Raw genomic sequence first — 23,769 nt, forward strand, 5'->3', positions numbered from 1 at the left:
AACATGGATGCAAAAATTCTCACCAAAATACTAGCCAATAGGATCCAACAGTACATTAAAAGGATTATTCACCACGACCAAGTGGGATTTATCCCTGGGCTGCAAGGCTGGTTCAACATCCGCAAATCAATCAACGTGATACAATACAGTAACAAAAGAAAGAACAGGAATCATATGATCCTCTCAATAGATGCAGAGAAAGCATTTGGCAAAGTAGGTGTACTTTCTTGATCAAAACTCTTCAGAGTATACGGATAGAGGGTATCTACCTCAATATCATAAAAGCCATCTATGAAAAACCCACAGTGAATATCGTTCTCAATAGGGAAAAACGGAGAGCTTTTCCCCTAAGGTCAGGAACGCGGCAGGGATGTCCACTCTCACCACTGCTATTCAACATAGTATTAGAAGTCCTAGCCACAGCAATCAGACAGCAAAAAGAAATCAAAGGCATCCAAATCGGCAAAGAGGAAGTCAAACTCTCACTCTTTGCAAATGATATGATACTGTATGTGGAAAACCCAAAAGACTCCACCCCAAAACTGCTAGAACTCATACAGGAATTCAGTCAAGTGGCAGGATATAAAATCAATGCACAGAAATCAGTGGCAGTCCTATACACCACCACCAAGACAGAAGAGAGAGAAATTAAGGAGTCGATCCCATTTACAATTGCACCCAAAACCATAAGATACCTAGGAATAAATCTAACCAAAGAGGCAAAGGATCTGTACTCAGAAAACTATAAAATACTCATGAAAGAAATTGAGGAAGACACAAAGAAATGGAAAAACGTTCCATGCTCAAGGATTGCAAGTACAAATATTGTGAAGATGTCAAAGCTACCTAGAGCCATCTACACATTCAATGCAATCCCCATCAAAATACCATCCACCTTTTCCAAAGAAATGGAACAAATAATCCTAAAACTTGTATGGAACCAGAAGAGACCCCGAATAGCCAGAGGAATGTTGAAAAAGAAAAGCAAAGCCGGCGGCATCACAATTCCAGACTTCCAGCTCTATTACAAAGCTGTCATCATCAAGACAGTATGGTACTGGCACAAAAACAGACACATCGATCAATCGAACAGAATCAAGAGTCCAGAAGTGGACCCTCAACTCTACGGTCAACTCATCTTTGACAAAGCAGGAAAGAATGTCCAATGGAAAAAAAGACAGTCTCTTCAACAAATGGTGTTGGGAAAATTGGACAGCCACATGCAGAAGAATGAAACTGGACCATTTCCTCACACCACACACAAAAATAGACTCCAAATGGTCGAAAGACCTAAACGTGAGACCGGAGTCCAACAAAATCCTACAGGAGAACACAGGCAGCAACCTCTTCGACCTCAGCCGCAGCAACTTCTTCCTGGAAACATCGCCAAAGGCAAGGGAAGCCAGGGCAAAAATGAACTATTGGGAGTTCATGAAGATAAAAAGCTTTTGCACAGCAAAAGCAACAGTCCACAAAACCAAAAGACAACCGACAGAATGGGAGAAAATAGTTGCAAATGACATCTCAGATAAAGGGCTAGTATCCAAAATCTATAAAGAACTTATCAAACTCAACACCCAAAGAACAAATAATCCAATCAAGAAATGGGCAGAAGACATGAGCAGACATTTTTCCAAAGAAGACATCCAAATGGCCACAGACACATGAAAAAGCGCTCGACATCGCTCGGCATCAGGGAAAACCAAATCAAAACCTCAATGAGATACCACCTCACACCAGTCAGAAGGGCTAAAATTAACAAGTCAGGAAATGACAGATGCTGGCAGGGATGTGGCGAAAGGGGAACCCTCTTACACTGTTGGTGGGAATGCAAGCTGGTGCAGCCACTCTGGAAAACAGTATGGAGGTTCCTCAAAGAGTTCAAAATAGAGCTACCATACGATCCAGCAATTGCACTACTGGGTATTTACCCCAAAGATACAAATGTAGGGATCCGAAGGGGTACGTGCACCCCAATGTTTATAGCAGCAATGTCCACAATAGCCAAACTGTGGAAAGAGCCAAGATGTCCATCGACAGATGAACGGATAAAGAAGAGGTGGTATATATACACAATGGAATATTATGCAGCCATCAAAAGGAATGAAATCTTGCCATTTGCAACGACATGGATGGAACTGGAGGGTGTTATGCTAAGCGAAATAAGTGAATCAGATAAAGACATGTATCATGTGACCTCACTGATATGAGGAATTCTTAATCTCAGGAAACAAACTCCAGTGTTGCCGGAGTGGTGGGGGGTGGAAGGGATGGGGTGGCTGGGTGATAGACATTGGGGAGGGTATGTGCTATGGTGAGCACTGTGAATTGTGCAAGACTGTTGAACCACAGATCTGTACCTCTGAAACAAATAACGCAATATATGTTAAGAAGAAAAAAAAAGAAGAAGATAGCAGGAGGGGAGAATGAAGGAGGGGAAATCGGAGGGGGCGACGAACCATGAGAGACGATGGACTCTGAAAAACAAACTGAGGGTTCTAGAGGGGAGGAGGGTGGGGGATGGGTTAGCCTGGTGATGGGTATTAAAGAGGGCACGTTCTGCGTGGAGCACTGGGTGTTATGCACAAACAATGAATCATGGAACACTACATCAAAAACTAATGATGTAATGTATGGTGATTAACATAACAATAAAAAATTAAAAATAAATAAATAAAAATCTTTTTTTAAAAATTAAGTAAATAAATAAAAATATATGGTAAGAAACATCTCAGGAAATTGTTGTATATAATAGTCCTAAGGAGGATCTTTCTCTTGACCTGGAGATACTTTCACCTAATAATCAAGGTCTGCATTAAACATCCTTCAACTTCTCATCACAAGGCATTCCTTGTCAAACTCATGGCCCTGCACTCACTCCCCCCGAACGTCTCCTCTAGCCAAACAAGCCAGGTGCCAGGTTCCTGGCACACAGCCTACTAAATCTAGCCTCCAAGGATTTGTCTCCACCCTTCTCTCCATCCAGAGACCTTATTGCTCTCTGGTCCACCAACCAAGCTCCACAACTCCCTTCTGAGCTGGTTCATTTCCATCACACTCAGTGGCAGCTCAACCCTCACATCCAGGGATGCCACCCCCACTGTGCCTACACTGCCCCCTCTTCCCCAACCTTCTCAAGTCTTTTATTCAGGATGCGAACTAGATCACTGTACGCTCTACATAGTTCCACCTCATTTTACTCATATCACCATCTGCGTATGTACGCATATACACGCATGTCCTGTGTGATCATACACACACACACATACACACACACACACACACACACACACACACACAAAGTATGAAGGGAGGCAGAATGGCATAGAGTCTACACAAGCAGGTACCAGAATATTCAAACAGCCTGGGCTTGAAAACTGACTCTACCACCTACTAGCTGAACAAACCACTTACCTGTTCTACCCCGATTATTCCCAGCTATACAATGGAGGTAATAGTACTCTACTCCCTAGGGTTGTTTTGAACAATAAATATGTTCATACACATTAAAAATTTAGAATAATTGTTGGCATATAGCTTTGGTTCTCTTTACATATTGAGATATCCTACATATGCTTGTTGTTTGTTTTTTTCCACCCCAGACAACAGCCAGGGTTGCCAAGGTGACAGATGTCACTTGGTCACAGGTTTTAGTGCTCAGAAGGTACTTAGTCAAGAGATTGGCTGCTGACTCCCGTGGGATCCTAGAATTTTGGGGCCAAAGCTAGAGATCACCTAGTCTGATTTCGTCAGTTTTACATATAAGAAAACTGAAACCCAGAGAAGTGATGTAACCACGATTTTGGCGACAACACGAGATGAATCAGGTGCACAGCCCAGATCCTCTGACTCAGAATCTGATGCTCGTTCATCCATATTCAACATGTCATTAGAATCCATATTTTCTCAACCTTAAGCCTCCATTTTCTATAAGACATCAATTATTGCCAGGAAGGAGGCATGCTCTTTTACCTTATTGATACCCATGTAGGAATGGGGTGCCAACCAAAGCCAAGTCAGGTCCAATGGCCAAGGTTGATTTCTTTAGGACCTCAGAGTCTCAGGTTCTATATCCCGAAAATGGTACTAAGACTAGCACCTGCCTTTACAGAAGTTTTATGAGAATTAAGAGGGAAAAGTATGTAGACTCTTGACCATAGCACTTGACACAAAGCAACCACTCAACAAACAGCAACTCCTACTATGAGAATAGTTACCATAACTGTTGATCACCTCCCTGAGTCTCAGCCTCTGGATTCTCTAACTTTAAGAGCCAAAACTAAGGAAGTCCGATGGATCCTTTCCGTTTTAGTAGTCCATGCCCCTGCTCTGCACACTGCTGGCACAGAGGGTCTCTGTCCCTCTTCAGGGAATTCAAAGCGCAGGGTCATGGTAGGGAATATATTGGAAAGAAGAGGCCACAAGAGAGAAAACTGAGGTGAAGAAACCGGGCTCCTTCTCTGTTTCGTCTAAAGCCAGCCCTCCCTTTACTTCAGTCAAAGCCTTCAATCCCCACCTGTCTGTCTTCTCTGCTTGTTTACCAGTATAAAACCCACCACCAAAGTAGGGCTCCATCAAAGACCCAGGGGGCCAACATTGCCTGTAATGTAGCCTACATCGTTTTCCAAAACTAAATTTATTCCCAACATTAAAAAAAAATATCAGGAGATGCCTAAATCATCCATTCCAGCTCCTCTTGAAAACTCTGGAGATCTGTGTCCATGTGACACCATGACAAATACCAGCTGACACTCAAGAGGGGCTGTGGACCTTGCTCCTCCCCCCCCAGCCCACCTCCCCACTCCACCTCATTTACAGAACTTCAGTGGCCCTCCTAAGAATTTGAGTTCAATGCCCCCTTCTCTAAAGCTTTCCACAGACTAATTGATATTCAGTGGGTCTTTCATTCTCCTTTTGTCCCCAAGAGAAGATTATGCCAGAGAAAAGGCAAAGAGAAAGAGAGGAGACTTGGGGCAAATGCTCACATTACTTGGCCTTGAAGAATTCTGAACTGGGCTTAGGTCAGTGGAAAAGTGAAAGATGAATAAGCACATGTCAGAATGCCTGTCAACCGGCTATTTGTGGGCAAAGGTAAGCTTGATAAAAATTGCTATCGATGCAGAAAGGGCAATTAATCTAAAGGTTAGATGGCCATCCCTGGCAGCTTAAGTACACACTGAACTGTGTGCTGTTATCGGCATTATCAGCAGACACTGTTCTTTGCCTTGGTGTCCCCGGTAATCAAGAAATTTCCCACAGGCTAGGAAGAGCATCCAAGAGAGCCCCTGACAACTTGCCTTTGTGATTTTCAATGGTCCCACTGGTGATAAACAGGAGGCTGAGAAGGGCTACCGTGACAGCGGTCATCAACACGAGGAGGAAGATCAGGAATGTCTCTAACGTGGAGAAGGTGCGTTTGGCCATCTCTCCTGAGGAAAAGCAGAAATGGAAGAGGTGGAAGAAGACAGAATCGCAAATTAAAACATATATGCTTCGAGCTGCCCAAGCCTAAGACGTCTTAGTTCTTCCATACGAATAGACTATACCAGGGACAGCAAGTACAGAGCATACCTGCCACTACCTCCCTATCCCAAGCCATGGCAGACAAGACCAATCAATTACAGCACTCTTTGGTGAGCTCACATGTGGTTTCCAAACACTTCTTGGCACAGTGCTCATTCTGAAAGCCACCACCCATCATTTGGCATTAGCAAGTAAGCCAAAATCTATCTGTATTCCTTGGCTGCATCATAGTGCTTTCGTTTATGGGGATGATGTTATCTGTACAGAGGTCGAGGTTGGAGCACTTCTGTCAATAGGTATGATCGCGCTTGCTTAAGGCTGCCATAGATGGTCATGCCCTAAGGAAAACCACCTTGTCCACAAGGAAGTGAAACACACAGTTTTGGCCTTTAAACTCCATTTGCTAACCTCCAGTTAATACCTAATGAGAAAACAATATGGAAGGGGGTGTGGCATCTGTGGTCTCAAGCCAGGCATTAAGAAAATCTCCCTCTTCCATCGTCAGAAGGATCCCACGTATTTTGCAAACAGTGTCAAAGGATTAGGACAAAGACCATGCCCCTGTGTTCGGCAAAAGCAGAAAATGTCCTTACAGGTCCTTAAGATATTTCAGGAGTAGGAGTCATCGTCACTCAGAGAGACTATAGAAGCTAAAAATCCACATAATGTACCAGGAGAAGGTATAACATGGTAGTAAAAAACTGGATTCTGCCTTCTGACTCCAGAGTCCAGATCTCATTTCTGCCACTTACTGGGCAACCTTGGGAAATCCTTCCCAACGCTGAGCCTCAGTTTCCCTATCTGTAAGTAAGGATGTGATGATGATGATAATTTTAGTACCCATCTTATAGGGTTCTTATAAAAATGTGATGACAGTAATAATTCTTTCATCCCATAGAACACAGGAGGTGTTCAAAATGTTTGCGTTTATCACTAGGTTGCAAAACAGCAGGCTCTGCTCCTCACTGTCCTCAAAGGGAGTTTATATGAAACAAGCATTAAAGAATCATTGGAATCACAGGTAGGAACTTCAGAGCCCATTGTCTTCACCCATACTTCCGGAAGCCAGAACAAGGAGATGGCATTAGAGTCCTAGGACCTGCCTCCAAGATGGGTCATAGGTGGCTCAGATGCTACTGCCCCCAAGAGTTATAAATTGGCTACAAACAAGTGTGCTTAGCCTGGCCCAATTTTTTGTTTCGATTTGATTCAGTCGACAAGATAGAGGAGCTTACAGCTCATCTGTAAAAAGAGAGTCTACATTTACAAATCTAAACCCTCAAGTTTTCTTTCAAAGTATCTCATAAACCATGACAACACTGAGTCAGCATTGCTACGCACCAGGACTCTGGTAGAATTTAGTAGCTGCTGTTCCTTTAGATGGGGCATGCATTCTCCCCCCACCACAGACTCTTCCCGGTGGATCTTTTCCATCGAAGTTACTACCTGGTCTTTGCAGTTATTGTATTTTGCCATCCCTGGACTGGAGTTTGAAAATCAGTCTAATGGCAAACACTTCAGAGGCAGGGCTAAACTGGAAAGGGACAAAGGAACTGGCACATGTTCCCAAATTCCCTGGAGATTAGCACACTTTCCTCCTCCATTTATCACCATCATAATTGCTCTTACCGCTACCATCAGGGACAACTTCAAGTTTAAGGCAAAGCAAACTAGTTCCAATCTTGGTCCCAATACTCACTGTCAGCCCCCAGGAGTCAGGAAACACATCTAAGATATGCTTCTGACATTTTGATGATCCAACTAAGTTTACTAGTCCCGCACCAAGAGAACAACTAAACGTGGCTGACCAACAGGCGGACCTCCCGACCCCAGAGCATCTACATGCACACTGCATGTGTAAATGTGGTCACATGGTAGGAGCCTACGCAATGAATAGACACGGTTCAAAAATCATACTGTTCTTCTTCTTCTCTCTCTCTCTCTCTTTTTTTTTTTTTGCTAGTTTTATTCTGTTGAATTGATTACCACCAACAACCTTTTACACCAGTCAGTAATGGCACTTGACTTCACATTAGCGTGTCCAGCTCTAACTCGGATCTCAATGATGTATGTACTTCATGGGTTTCACTGCTATGTTGCCAGAATTACTGCCAGCATCATTACTCTTCTTTTTTAACCAGCTAGCACTACTTGTTTTTCACAGATGACTACAATCTGAATTCAAATGTTAAAGCAAATGCCTAGTCTGCCTTCAGAATGCACCACGGAGAGCTGAGCTAATGGTTATAACTTAAAAGATTTGACACTTCCCACTGGTTCTCACTTCATCTGGCAAAATTCTGCAAGCTCGGTGATGAGGCTCTATGACACAATGAAAAGCCACTTGCCACATCTCTACCACACTGAGGTCTCTGTTTTTCAAGACTGTGAGAGTAAGAGGTAATAATTTTGCAAAGTGGCTTTCCAAAGCTAAGAAAAGGGAGTGAAGCTTTTAGAATTTCATCAAGATCTCTAAGACAAAGGGATGATTCAAGATCCCTCCGTCCCTCTCCAAGAAAATACAAGTATTCTTACCTGATTCAAACAATCAAAAGAAATCCTGCATCCCAGTAAAGCAAGTCCAGATTCTCGCTCCTTTCGCCTTTCACGTTGCTCAGCCAAGATTTCTCAGCACGTTCTGAAACCTACTGAGGAAAGATGTTCACAGTCGTGCCCAAGAGAGTAGAGTTCTCATTAGCATACCATTGCGAGGTTGGTGCAGGATGAGATTAAAGTGTATTGATAACAAGAGCCTTCTACGCAAACGCTCCCCTGGGACGGACTGATACTGAGGGAGAAGTTGCAGAAGATCTGCTGGGCTGAAGGTCATTGATTTCAGCCTTTACACACCTCTCCAGCACAACAAGTTCTGTGCAAGGTCTACAGCCTGGATCACCAAAAAAGAGCACCTGCCTTATTTGCCACTGGTCACTCAACCAGCAATCAAGAGGGACTGATGATGCATGCTGGATATTAGCGTGGGCAGTGGCTCACATTGAGCTATGTGTACACCAATTTCAGATCAGAAAAGTGATTTTAACTCTTAGGTTCTTGTGCATTAAAAGAATGCAAAGTTTTAGATGAACTAAGAACGTGAATAATGATATACAACAAGGCAAGAATGCTGTGCAAACATTAAATAATTTAATGACCTAAAAATTACTATATTAAGTTTAAAAGACATTATAATCCTGTTTTTTAAAGCGGACATTATTTATATATGTGTGGTCATGAAGACTATAAGAAATCACAGCAACATATTAAGAAGTAATCTGGTGATAAGATTATGGGTGAGTTTTGTTTTCATCTTTTCGATTCTTGGTCCTTTCTGTAAGAGCCATGTGTGTTTTTGTAATGGGGAAGATAAAATGTTTTACCTTCTCCTGAAGAATGTACGCTGTATAACAGCATGAAGTGAAACAACGGCCCACAAGAGATAAAGAGAGGAAGAAATAGGCTCATTCACACCTTTTTTGCCCCTACTAAATCCAAGCTTTCCAGGAAGCATTTTGAACACATACGGCACTTCATTCCTTGCAGAGTTAAGAGAGACCAGCCCCCAAAGTCCAGTGGAAATATTAGAGATATAAGTGCCTCCCAATACTGCATTTAATAATGTGGCTTAGCTACTTTTCTGCTTCAGAGGGGGAAGCAGATTAAATTATGCTATTAAACCAGTTTGGGTTTTTGTGGGGGTTTTTTGCATGCATTTATGTTAGACTTGTTGGTGTCAAGGAACAGAGGACAAATCCAGCCAACTTAAGCAGTGGAGGAAAGAGAGAGAAGTAAATTCATCGGAAGGCAGCAAAAGAAGTTGAAGACGCAGGCTCTGGAAGGCCAGAGATCAGGGCAGATCTAGGGGGCAGGAGGGACTGCCATGGAGATGGATGCCCTCCAACTGCTTTAGGTCTTTCTGTCGTGCCACTCAGGGTTCACTTCCTGAGAGACAGCATCTGGCTGGCCCAGCTCAGAGCATAGACATGAGGAGATCCTTAAACAGACCTCTCAACAAGACCATCCCCACAGAGGGGAGAGTAATTCTCCAGAATGAAATCAAGGCAGATAAAAACCACAGACACCCATTAGTGACTTGGCATCAGATTTCCGTCTCCTGCCTTTATCCTTTACAGTGGTCCCCAAATGCACCCGCTGCCCCCTCCAGACCTCTCCACCACTTCCCTCCCCAAGAAAAGGAGCCCTGCCATGCTCATTCACACCAAGACTTAGGAGGCGACCGCAGTCTATTCTGATAAGATCGTGAGTAGATCATATATCATTTCCCCCAGACAGCATTTGAAGAACCATCCCTAAATACCAAGGGGTGAGAATCAAGGGACTACCAAGCACTGTGGCAGAGCCAGTGGAGAAGTGATGTTGGGCCAAGGGTACCTGCAGTACCCATTGGAACAGCTGGCTCCTGTAGCTAGGAGTGAGACCACCCGGGGGTGAGGGGAAGATAAAATCACTGCAAATAGTTGAACTTCTACGTCGATCTGATTCTGTCTGAATGGCCCTCAGATAAATCTTGTTTGCTAGGAAAAGGATGACTTTCCTACTCTACCCGCTACCCCAAGACATGCGCTCATACCCCACCCATTTTACAGATGAGGAAACACACACAGAAGGGTGACATGGCTTCCAGAACAGGAAAGGATGGTTAAAAGTGAGCATGATTGAGCAATACTTATTGCGGGATGTGAGCCCAAGTTTCCAGATTCCTAGACAAGAGTGCTTGCCTCTCACCAAATTCTTCCTGTGTTGCCTTGACCAGGGCTCTGGCATCACAGCCTCTGGGGATCAGCAAGTCCAAGTGGTCCCTCCTCATTAGCAGATGATGAAGCAAATGATGTCCCTCTGTCTCTGAACACCCTATCCCAGAGGGAGAAACTACCCAGCGGAAAGCAGAGGCAGCCAGAGAGAAACACATGAACTGTACTCAATCCCCCCAAAAAATGCTTCTCTCAAAACCTCGATTCATAAACCATTAACCAATGGTCATTAGCACCACAGGATCTTTTACTTATGCCTACAGGGCAGGGGCCTTCAAAGGCTTGATGCTGACTTCCTATGTTCCATGCTAATTGCCACATCCTTTTTCATTCTTTGCTCCTTGGAATAACTGGAGAATAAATTACTTTGAAAAAACATATTATTTCATAGAGCATCCAGATTGTGGTCTCTTAATCCTGTTTCTTGCTAAAAGGAACAAGAGATCCTTGAAGAAATGGCTGGTTCTGGGTATGAGACAAGAAATATATGCATGAAACCTGCAACATGTTTTCATACCAGGAATCAAGGAAGCCAAGGTGATGATCAAGAAGATTAGAACTGTATAAAAAGAACTAGAGGTTCTGTCTCAAATAGGTCAATTTGGGCATCAATTTTTTAAAAAAATAATTGCAGTAGATTGACACAAAACAAATTTGCTTAAATCCATGATGTTTTAATGATACTTAAGGAAAAAAAAAACAGCTCATTGATTACCTGTAAAAGATGCTACCTTTAAAATAACAAATTCCAATTTGCTTTTCTGAAAACTGATTTAAAAAGGGGGGGGGAGTTCAAGAATGTACTCCACTTTTCCTATATAAAGGTATCTTGGGAAAGCCAAGTCATTAACGAGGGATAGTTTCTCACACTTGAAATATTCCAGCCAAGAATTGAGGAAAGAACAACACACCACGAATCTACATGCTTTGCAACCCCTAGTGAAATGATGGAACTAGGCAATGGTCATTGACTGGATGCTTATATAAGTCACCAAAAGAGAGACAAATGAATATTGCAAGCCTCTGAATGATGTGTTCTTCTCAAGTACTCTTACCAAAATAGTAACACTAAATTGGATCAGGCTCTAGACCTGAGTGCCTGTTTATGGAATATACAAGAAACAACCAACTATGTTAGAGGACAATATGGGGATACAGTAAGCATAGTCCAGACTGTGAAAGACTCTAGGACAAATGACCCTGTTTCTCTAACGAAGAAGGAGGAGGGGAAGGAAATATGAGGAGGAGCAGAATGGAGAAGAGAGAGAGAAGCAAGGGAGGAGAGGGCAAGGGAGGGGAGGAGAATAAAGGAGAAGAAACTGTAGATTAAAAGAGGCTGAGGAGACGTGCCAATCAACGTATGCTGTAAGACCCAAACCCCCATTATTTAGAACTTTTTTTGAAAACTAGGAGATAATTGCAAAGATTTGAACACTGACGAGATGTTTGATGATCTTAAGGGGTTACTGTTAAAAATGTTAGTGTGCTAATGGTATTGTAGTCAGACCCTTTAAGCAGTCCTTATCTTTTAGACACATTCTGAAACAGATTCTCTAAAAAAAGAAATAATACCAAAAGTGCAAAAATTGGATGGATGGATGGACGGACGGGTAGGTGGATGGATGGATGGATGGTGGATGCGTGGTTGAATGAATGGGTGGATGGATGGATGGGTAGGTGGATGGATGGATGGTGGATGGGTGGACGAATGAATGGATGGGTGGGTGGGTGGATGGACGGATGGATGGGTGGATGGATGGACGGATGGATGGGTGGGACAGATAAAGGGATAGGTGGGAGGCTAGATGGATGGGAAATAAGCTTTGCTTTTTAGTATGCAAGCAGAGGGAAGAGTTGTGGTTTAAAGCAATTGGCTTTGTAGAGGGCTTCCCTCAATACCCTTTCTAAACCTAGCTGGCATGCCAATGCCAGACGCTCATTTGCCTAGCGTTCCAGATGCAGTTTCAGTTCTGCCTTTCAGATGCACCAGCGTGAGACTTTGATTCAGAACTGAGCCACATGGGAAGAGACACTCTGTATTGCACATCTGTCTTGTTGGTTTGGATTGTGGCAACATGACTCTGAGACAGCAGTATGGTGGCTTCTATCTAGATGCTGCAGCCACTTCCTTATTCCAGGACCACTACCGAAGCAGCCTATCCCTCAGCAGATCAGGTCTGTATTTAAGTTGGAGAATTTTTTCTGGACGTTCAACCCCAGTTCTCTGTTCTGAGCCTTCACAATGATTGGGCAAGTTATCTCTATCCCCTAATAAATCCTGTTCCTCTTGAGCTAGCTGGAGTTGATTCTGTTACCTCCAACTTAAGAACCTGTCCAAGCTAAATCTCATGAAAGTGAGCATTGGGCCTCCCTTTGGAGAATATATGCATTCTAATCACTGGACACTGTATGCCAAGCTGCCTCTGGCAACATTTTTAAAGTGCAAAGTGATAAGCACTCTGACACAATGAATTCTTCATTAAGTCAGAAAAGAAATTAGTTTTAAGTACACAGGGCTGCCATATTGGTACCTTACCACCTCATACGTTTTGCCAAGTAGTGAAAAATCCCTTTGAACCTCAAAGCAGTCCCATTATCAGATGACTATTTATAGATTCACCTTTACACTTGTCTCTGTTGGATCCTGACCTCAAACCTCAAGCAATAGAAAAGAGGTCCCTTCTGTTCTAAGCTGGAGAGACTGTTTCCTATTAAACCCCTTTTGCACCTGTTGTATGTTGAACCTGAGAATGAGACTAATGGATGTACTTCACTGCAGTGGAGAGCCCAGGTTCGTTCTATGAGGGCGGTCACAGCTCCGACCATAGTGGCAGAGCCCAGGAGGAAGATGACGTGTCACAGAGCAGTGCACTGTGGCTCTTCTTTTCTGGGGGGGGCGTTCACAAAGCCCTTGTTCCCAACACTATTGACAGTCCTGCTTTTCTCATAGAAAAAAATAGAAACATTCCTCTGGGGCTGCAGAGTTTCTCTCCCCAAATCTACTCAGTCCTGCCTTCAATACAAAGGGCAAAAGACAAAGGCAAAAGATTGAGTATATGGAAAGGACTAGAATTTGGAATATGAAGATTGAGGCTTTTTTCTGTGACCCTAATCCCTCTGTTCCATTTTCCTTATCAGGAAAATGGAGACTAACAAAAATCTACCTTGCTGAAAGGTTCACATAGACAATATTTTTTTTAAAGTTCTTTGATAACTCTACAGCTTGATGTGAATGAGTTACCATATTAATTAGGCCACATGTGGATGCCCAAGAGTGGTTGGTTCCATGCATTTAAACCTTAGAGCACAGTTCTTTTCTTAGTGTATTCCTCATGGGTGGCTCTAATGATCTCCCCATTAGAGTTTAACAAACTCAGCCTTGTTGTTTCTCAAACATGTAGAGGGTTTCAAATGTAGATAAGACTGGAATTTAAAATTTTCCTCATTTTCGTACTGCTAGAAAACCACTGTGGGGCTATATAACCTTTGCAGAATATTTGGAAATTCTTCTCTGATGATTTATCTTTTTCCAAAACCACAGATATGGATTTATTGTGTTGGCAGTGAAAAATCTGACCTGTTTGCCATACAAGATTATGAAGGCAGATTGGGGGGGGGTGGGCAAAGGCTGCAATTGCATTTATCTTCATTTCAGGAACAAGGTGACAGTATCTTTTGATATAATTCAGTCCCTCTACATAAACCTCAGAGGCTTAGCATCTCCCACCTGCACGGTGCACTTATGGAAAAAATACCACATTTTTCACACTCTAAGGATCCCAGAAGAAGACAGAGAAAGGGGGGCAGAAAATTAATTTGAAGAAATAATAGCTGAAAACTTCCCTAATCTGAGGAAGGAAATCAATGTTTAGATCCAGGAAGCACAGAGACCCTCCTCTCCAAAATCAACCCAAGGAGATCCACACCAAGACACAGGGTAATTAAAATGGCAAAAGGGATAAAGAAAGGATTTTAAAAGCAGTAAGAGAAAAGAAGACAGTTACATATAAGGGAAACCCCATATGGTTATCAGCAGATTTTTCAGCACTCTGCAGGCCAAAAGGGAGTGGCATGATAAGTTCAAAGTGCTGACAAGGAAAAACCAGCAGCCAAGAATACCCTATTCAGCAAGGTTGTCATTTAGAATAGAAGGAGAGAAAAAGAGTTTCTCAAAAAAAGAAAAAAAAAAAGTTTCTCAGACAAACAAAAACTAAAAGGAGTTCATGACCACTAAATCAGCCCTATAAGAAATAATACAGGGAGCTCTATGAGTGGAAAGGAAAGAACATAAGTGAGAGTGTAAAAAGGAAAAAACACAAAAGCAGTAAAATGAAGTATTTCTGTAAAAATCAGACAAGGGATTCATAAAATAAAAGTAAAATACGACACCACAAACCTAAAACATGGGGAGGACAGGCGTAAAGAATGGGTTCAAATTTAAATGACCATCAACTTAATACAGACTGCTATCTACATGCAGATGTTATATACAAATTTAATGATCACACATCGAAATGCAAAATAATAAATATGCAAAGAATAAAGAGAAAAAAAAACAAAACATATCACTAAAGAAAGCCAACAAGCCATGAAAGAAAGGAAGAGAAGAAAATATCAAGGAAAACTACCTAAGCAACCACAAAACAAGTAACAAAATGGCAATAAATACATATCTATCAATAATTATTTGAATATAAATGGACTAAACTCTCCAATCAAAAGACATAGGGTGACAGAATGGATAAAAATAAAACAAGACCCATCTATATGCTATCTACAAGAGTCTCATTTCAGACCTAAAGACACCTGAAGATTGAAAGTGAGGGGATGGAGAAACATTTATCATGCAAATGGACGTCAAAAGAAAGCTGGAGTAGCAACAAATATCAGACAAAATAGACTTTAAAACAAAGACTGTAACAAGAGACAAAGAAGGGCACTATATACAATCATAAAGGGGACAATCCAACAAGAAGATATAATAATTATAAATATTTATGCACCCAAACTGGGAGCACCCAAGTACGTAAAACAGTTAATAACAAGCATAAAGGAAATAATTGATATTAATACAGTAATAGTTGGAGAACTTAACACCCCACTTACATTGATGGACAGATCATCCAAACAGCAAATCAACGAGAAAACAGTGGCTTTGAACGACACACCGGACCAGATGGATTTAACAGATATATTCAGAACATTCCATCCTAAAATAGCACAACACACATTCTTTTCAGGTTCACACAGAACATTCTCCAGAAGAGATCACACGTTAGGCCACAAAACAAGTCTCAACAGATTGAAGAATAATGAAGTCATACCACACATCTTTTCTGACCGCAATTTATGAAACTAGAAATCAACGACAAGAAAAAAAATCTGGAAAGACTGGGGGCACCTGGGTGGCTCAGTCAGATAAGTGTCTGCCTTCGGCTCAGGTCATGATCTCAGGGTCCTGGGATCGAGCCCCGCATGGGGCTCCCTGCTCTGCGGGGAGTCTGCTTTTCCCTCTCCCTCTGCCCCTCTCCCCATTCATGCTCTTTTTCTCCCCCTTCTCACAAAAAAAAAAAAAAAAAGAAAAAGAAAAAAGAAAACCTGGAAAGACCACAAATACATGGAGGTTAAATAACATGCTACTAAACAATGAATGAGTCAACCAGAAAATCAAAGAGGAAATAAAAGACTACACGGAAACAAATGAAAATGAAAACACAACAGTCCAAAACCTTTGGGATGCAGCAAAAGTCGTTCTAAGAGGGAAATATATGGCAATACAGGCCTATCCCCCAAGAAGCAAGAAAAATCTCAAATAAACAACCTAACCTTACATTTAAAGGAGCCAGAAGAAGAACAAACAAAACCCCAAACTGGCAGAAGGAAGGAAATAATAAAGATCAGAGCAGCAATAAATGATATAAAAACTAAAAAAAATCAATAGAACAGATCAATGAAACCAGGAACCTGTTCTTTGAAAAGATCAACAAAGTTGATAAACATCTAGCTAAACACATAAGAAAAAAAGGAGAGTGTGAGAGGACCCAAATAAATAAAATCACATTTATGAAAGAGGAAAAATAAACAACTGACACCACAGAAATACAAAGAATTACGTGAGATTATGAAATATTATATGCCAACAAACTGGACAACCTATAAGAAATGGGTAAATTCCTAGAAACATGTAATCTACCAAAATTGAAGCAGGAAGAAATAGAACATTTGAACAGACTAATTGCCAGCAATGAAATTGAATCAGTAATCAAAAAACTCCCAAGAAACAGAAGTCCAGGACCAGATGGCTTCACATGTGAATTCTACCAAACATTTAAAGAAGGGTTAATACCTATTTTTTTCAACTATTCCAAAAAATAGAAAAGGAAGGAAAACTTCCAAATTCATTCTATGAGACTAGCAATAGCCTAATACCAAAACCAAATAAAGACATAAAAAAAATAAAAATAAAAAAGGAGAGAACTACTGGTCAATATCTCTAATGAACACAAATGCAAAAATCTCAACGAAATACAAGCAATAACTGAATCCAACAATACATTAAAAAAATCATACACCACGATCAAGTGGAATTTATTTCCAGCATGCAATTGTGGTTCAATATTCACAAAACAATCAGCATGATATGTTATATCAATAAGAGAAACAGTAAAAACCATATGATCATTTCAGTAGATGCAGAAAAAAGGTTTGACAAAGTACAACCATTCATGATGAAAACCCTCAACAGAGTAGGTCTAGAGGAAACATATTTCAACATAATAAAGGCCATATATGAAAAGCCCACAGAAAAAATTATCCTTGATAGGGAAAAACTGAATGCTTTTCCCCTAAGGTCAGGAACACGGCAGGGATGTCCACTCTCACCACTGTTGTTCAACATAGTACTAGAAGTCCTAGCCTCAGCAATCAGACAAGAAAAAGAAATGAGGCATCGAACCGGCCAAGAAGTCAAACTCTCACTCTTTGCAGATGACATGATACTCTATGTGGAAAGCCCAAAAACTCCACCCCAAAATTGCTAGAACTCATACGGGAAATCAGCAACATGTCAGGATAGCAATCAATGCACAGAAATCAGTTGCATTTCTATACACTAACCATGAGACAGAAGAAAGAGAAATTAAGAAGTCGATCCCATTTACAACTGCACCAAAAACCATAAGATATGCAACCAACTAACCAAAGAGGTAAAAGATCTGTACTCAGAAAACTATAGAACACTCATGAAAGACTGAGGAAGACACAAAGAAACGGAAAAATGTTCCATGCTCAGGGACTGCAAGAACACATATTGTTAAAATGTCTATGCTACCTAGAGATATTGACACATTCAATGCAATCCCTATCAAAATACCATCAACTTTTTACACAGAGCTGGAACAAATAAGCCTAAAATTTGTATGGAACCAGAAAAGATACCGAATAGCCAGCCAGAGGAATGCTGAAAAAGAAAACCAAAGCCGATGGCATCACAATTCCAAGCTTCGAGTTACCTTACGAAGTTGTAGTAATCAAAACAGTATGGGGTACTGGCACAAAAACAGACACATAGATCAATAGAACAGAATAAAAAACCCAGAAATAAACCCACAATTATATGGTCAATTAATCTTTGACAAAAGAGAAATAAATATCCGATGAGGAAAAGATGCTCTCTTTAATAAATGGTACTAGGAAAACTGGACAGCAATGTGCAAAAGAATGAAACTGTACCATTTTCTTTCACCATATACAAAAAATAAACTCAAAATGGATTAAAGACCTAAATGTGAGACCTGAAACCACAAATATCCTAGAAGAGAGCACAGGCAGTAAAATTCTCTGACACTGGCGGCTGTAGCAACATTTCTCTAGATAGGTCTCTTGAGGCAAGGGAAATAAAAGTAAAAATGAACTATTGGGACTACATCAAAATAGAAAGCTTCTGCACAGTGAAGGAAACAACCAATAAAACTAAAAGGCAACCTAAGGAATGTGAGAAGATATTAGCCAATGACATACCTGATAAAGGGTTAGTATCAAAAATATATAAAGAATTTATGCAATTAACACCCAAAAAAACACATAATCCAATTAAAAATGGGTAGAAAACGTAAACAGACATTTCTCCAAAGAAGACATCCAGATGGCCAACACATACATGAAAAGATGCTCAACATCACTTGACATCAGGGAAATGCAACGCAAAACCACAATGAGCTATCACCTCACACCTCAGAATGGCTAAAATAAAAAACACAAGAAACAGCAAGTGTTGGTGACGATATGGAGAAAAAGGAACCCTCTTGCCCTGTAGGTGGGAATGTAAACTGGTAGAGCCACTGTGGAAAACAGTATGGAGTTTCCTCAAAAAGTTAAAAATAGAATTACCATACAATTCAGGAATCCCACTACTGGTATTTAACCCTCCCCCCAAAAATGTAAAAACAGTAATCCAAAGGAATGCATATACTCTGTTTATTAATGCATTATTTAGAGTAGCCAAATTATGGAAGCAGCCTAAGTGTCCATCAATAAATGAATGGATAAAGAAGATGTGGTATATATACACAACGGAATATCATTCAGCCATTAAGCAGAATTTTGCCATTTGCAACAATATGGATGGACCTAGAGAGTATTATGCCAAGCAAAATCAGTCAGTCAGAGAGAGACAAATACCACCTGATTCCACTCATGTGGAATTTAAGAAACAAAACAAAAAAGGGGGGGGGTAGAGAAAAACAAACCAAGAAACCAACTTGTAAGTACAGAGCTCAAACTGATGGCTACCAGAGGGGAGGGAGGTGGGTGGATGTATAGGGGGAATAAATACCGTATTATCCTTTGATAAAACTTGAGGGGAGAGGACCAAGAGAAGCAGAAAATTTGCTTAGACCAAAGTCTAGCCTGATCCAATGTTCTCTCTGGCCAATGGGAAAAAGGACAACCAAGTGGAGCTTGACACGAAAGCATTTTGTCTTTCTTGTTTTGGGCAGAACCAAGCCTGAGGAGGAAGCCCGCCTGGTGAAAATTGCTTTCTTCCTTGCCCAGAGCAAATACACTGGCAACGATTCACAGGGATTCCTCCCCCCCATTAGATAGTAGCCAAAAGGCAAGGGGGGAGGGCAACTGGACCCCCCACCCCCACCCCACAACCCATGCTGGAGAGTGAACACATGCTGTTTCTCACGTTCTCTCTTGCTCTCATTTGTCTGGCTCATTCCCAGGGACAATCTACTTAAGATTCAGGAGGGTGGGGAGAGAAAAAATTCTGGCTCGTGTTTACCCACCTGGAGGAATAATAATGCCTGTGGGAGGACTTAACACCCTGGCTTTTCATTGGTTTGGGGTGGTGATAAGGGTTAGGTGGCACCAGAAATGCCCAGGCTGAAAGGGGGTAGCTCATGAAAGGAGAGGGGTGTCTGATGTTCCCTCTGCTGTGTGGAGGCCAGGACCAAGTCTGTGTGTGAACCAGAAGCTGAGGCAGGGTTTGTATCGTGAGGGGCTGAGTTTAGGGTGGGCAGCTCCCCCCTGAGGGAAGTGAGTACTCCAGAAGTGCAAGGGGCCAGCCCCGACTTCTCTCATAATTCTCAGAGAGACCTCCAGAGCTCAGTGATGGGGGGAAGCCAGACTGGAATCTTGAGCTTGTGGGAGCCAAAGGCAGGATCCAACTGAGATACAGAGCCAAGACAGGGCCAGCCAGTGATGGAATCTAAGCTAATGCAGATGAGATACAACTGCAAGGGGGGTTGATGGTCTTGGGCAAAGACTCCGATCCCCTACAGAGTTTGTGACTCCATTTTATGGGTCAGTAGATGAAAGGGACTGGCATGGATTGGGCTGACCAATCATGCCAGGACACGAAGGACAACACCAATGTACTGAGCTGTTCCTACGTAGGCATTTATCAAGCCAGCACAAGGAGGACAGTCACCTTCAAAAAATAAAAATAAAAAATAAAATAACATGAATGGCCTGAACTCATCATATGCTCCAGACACTGTCCTAAAACATTACATGAGTTGTCTCATTGAGTACCCACAGCAATATTCTGAGGATGGCGCTGTTCCTATCCCCATTCTACATTCCAATTAAAAAGAAAAATAGAGTCCAAGAGAAGTGAAACAGTTAGCCAAAGGTTATATTGCCAGTAAAAATCAAGCATCTGTCCCTTACTCTAGCTGCCTGATACTCTTAGAGTAACAGTGACATAGTGTCTACAAAGCAGTCAAAATCACAAAGCTAAGAAGAAATCAGAGATTTCGACTCAGGATGGTGGGAAGAGGTAAGGATTCCACGGTTGCCCCCTGCCAGATAGAGAAATTTCAGTACTTGCCTAAGGTCATGGTGATGGAGCCTGGAAGCCCTCATCCATATCTGGTCCTTTGCTCTTTTGTGGGCATACAGGGAGCTCATGCTCTCTGGGCCCCTGGTAGTCACTGGTCAATGGGTCAATGACATGTGTCACTTGCAGATTGAAGTATTTAGTGCAGAGGCATTTAGAGGGGATGTGCGTTCTCCGTGATCAATGGAGAACCTCTGCTCTGCTCTGGTGACCCTGATAACTGCCTGTTCCAGAAGATAGGTTACATGATCCCTGGGTCACCGCTTGGAAGAAACCTACTCCAGAGAGACATCGGACCAGGAGTGCACTTGCAGAAGCCAGAAGTAAATGCTTCTGTGTTAAGCAACGATTTTTCCAGAGCAAGCCCCCTACCCATTTTGATGAACATAGCCACCAGATTAACACCAGTTCATGAAGAGGACTTCTTAAATCTTGTATCTTCTTTGACATTTCTTTCAGTCCAATAAGTGCCACAAATCAGAGAAGGAGACAAACCATTTGAGACTCTTGACTCTGGGAAACAAACTGAGGGTTGCGGAAGGGGAGGTGGGTGGGGGGATGGGGTGACTGGGTGCTGGGCATTAAGGAGGGCACGTGATGTGATGAGCACTGGGTGTTATACGCAGCTAATGAATCACTGAACATTATATCAAAAGCTAATGGTATAGTTTTTGGCTATATCAATTAATTGAATTTAAACTTAAAAAATCAAATGGTTTTATTCCTGGATGACCACACAAAGAGAAATGAAATTTGACCCCTATCTTACGCCACTCACAGAAATTAACTCAAAATGGATTAAAGACTTAAACCTAAGACCTGAAACTGTGAAACTCCTACAAGAAATGTCAGGGAAGAAGCTCCTTAACATTAGCCTTGGCAATGATTTTTGTGAATATGATGCAAAAAGTACAAGCAACAGGTGGGATTACACCAGACGAAAACTTCTGCCCAACAAAGGAAACCAGCAACAAAATGAAAAGGCCACCTACAGAATGGGAGAAGACATTTGCAAACCATATGTCAGCTAAGGGATTAATCCAAAATATATAAAGAACTCCTATAACTCAATAGCAAAAAAACAAATAATCCAATTAAAAAGTGGGCAGAAGAACCAGACATTTTTTTCCAAAGAAGACACCCAAATGATGAACCGTACGTGCAAAGATGCTCAACGTTACATTTCATAATATACTAAAATCTCTCTAATTCAGTCTCAACTCTTAACACATAAATACAAGTGGGAAGTAAATACAAAATGTCTCCAGGTCACAGAAAATTATGAAATAAAGTCTGCATTTTACCTGTGCAGAACTTGTTGACTTTTAATTGACAAACAGTTCTAACCAACCATTCTTTTTCTTCCAATCACAGAAAACTGGAAAACTCCAGGTCTCTAGAAGCAGGCACACAGATGATAAGAGTAGCAAGTAAAGGAGGTTCCAGAGACAGTGACTCAGCCATGACAATGATCAGTAGTCAGAGCGACAACCTGAATTTTTGCGTAATAATCTCTAACACAGCAGGAGAATGTGTAACAGATTTGAAAACATTCCCTTCAAGATTTTTTTTAGAGCTTGGGGTTTAAAAGAAAACAGTCCCAAGTTTTAAAGCTGTCAAAAATACATATAGAGAGAGACAGAGACAAAGGGATAACTAGACTAATCCGTTTTGAATGCTATTGTGATTTGGGGAAACTTTTTATTTGTTTATTTATTTATTTATGTATTTATGTATTTATATTACTTATTTATATCTGCATTTTGCTTAACCATATTAAAATGTATTGCCATGATGGTGTATTACTTTTGTGATACAAAGGTATTTTTTTTCAATGGATGAATACAGATGTGAAAAAGTCACCTAGAGTAACCTAATTTCCAATGAAGCTGAAAAAGGAGGTGTCAACTCTGCTAGTCTCTTCTTATGTATTCTTAAATGAAGAATAACCACTACAAAAAGGAGAGTTCCTGTTCCTTCCTTTGGCTTTAGGAGGTAGACTGTGTCCACTTCAGACTCCATCTTGGTTGAACTCCTAAGTCGGTTGTCTGATCCCAAGGGACTTTTAGAAATAATGAGGCAACAACTAATTTAGTCAAGCCTAATGGAACAGAGCAAGTTCTACCTGCTTATTCATTTCACTAATCACAAAACAGACTGAGCTGCCTTTCACGCCCTGGTAAACTGAACTTTGGATGCACCATAAGAGATAAAGGTTCTTCTGAACTGGATTATTAAGTTGGTATTCACATAAGAGAATTGATACCACCAAGCGGCATAGAGCTGTGACCACGTTCTTAAGCCTGTTGCCTCATAAATGAGTCCAAAGGTAGAGGCATAATTGGAGACTAGCATGTTCTCCATTCCAGTGTGTTAAGTTCAGGGTTGATAAGTTCAAAAGATTTAACTACTGGTTCAGCCCGAGCCCTGACCAATTCGAACAGAGATGTCAGGGTAAACAACTGGTATACCTGTGGCAGTGCGTTCCTGCCGAACATCAATGAGTTCTAAGCCTTGTAAATAGAGTAGGTAATCACAAAAGTAATTGATTAATTCTTTAGAAAGGCTCTGCAAAACGTTCGGAAAGAGACCACAAACAGTAGGTTTTACACAGACCCTTCTGAGCACCATTAAAGGGGAAAAACATCAGAAAACCGGCATGTTCCTGACAGCATTGCTGGGTGAGGAGGCTACCTCCAGCCAAACCACAATGTCTGCCACAATGAAAATGAATTAGGAGACGGAAGATAACATCTGGCTCTAGTTGAGGCAGGTGATAAGCCAAATTACCCTTGAAAACCCTTTGGAGGGAGAAAAAACAAACTCAACTCGGAGAGGAGAAAAATGAGATTATGAGCAATGCTTCAAATCTTGCCGGGAAGAGAGAAGCTGCCTCCCATCAGCAGGCAGAACTGGGTGAGCGGACACATTTATCAGCAGCTTACCTAAGTGTTGAGTGTTTTATAGCGGGTAAGCAGCTGAGCGAAACTCACAGACACAGCAGAACCACACAGATTTGATGATAAATGAGGAAACAAAGGCCCAATATTGATGCATCTTTCCATTTCTTTTAGTGAACATTTAGTAACATGGGGCTTATCTTAAATTTCTTGATTTTCAAATGTAGGCGAA

General features: G+C 41.5%; 1 protein-coding gene across 2 annotated transcripts in view; it reads right to left on the reverse strand.

The window, feature by feature from the left end:
* Nucleotides 1–23,769, reverse strand: part of ASAH2 (N-acylsphingosine amidohydrolase 2) — a 117,273-nt gene that overhangs the window by 69,493 nt on the left and 24,011 nt on the right. Inside the window, exons 3-4 of one of the 2 annotated variants that reach the window (XM_025851014.2) lie at nt 8,059–8,168; nt 5,298–5,429 (exon numbers count right to left, since the gene is read on the reverse strand). In XM_025851014.2, the coding sequence (XP_025706799.1) occupies nt 5,298–5,424 (127 nt within the window). In that variant the 5' untranslated portion in view covers nt 5,425–5,429; nt 8,059–8,168. The remainder of the gene's footprint in view (nt 1–5,297; nt 5,430–8,058; nt 8,169–23,769) is intronic. The other variant, XM_073878943.1, reaches the window with a different exon arrangement.

The sequence above is a fragment of the Callorhinus ursinus genome, unplaced genomic scaffold (assembly GCF_003265705.2).
Source record: "Callorhinus ursinus isolate GAN/ISIS: 27379988/994484 unplaced genomic scaffold, GSC_fseal_2.0 scaffold32, whole genome shotgun sequence".
NCBI classification, from domain to species: Eukaryota; Metazoa; Chordata; class Mammalia; order Carnivora; family Otariidae; genus Callorhinus; species Callorhinus ursinus.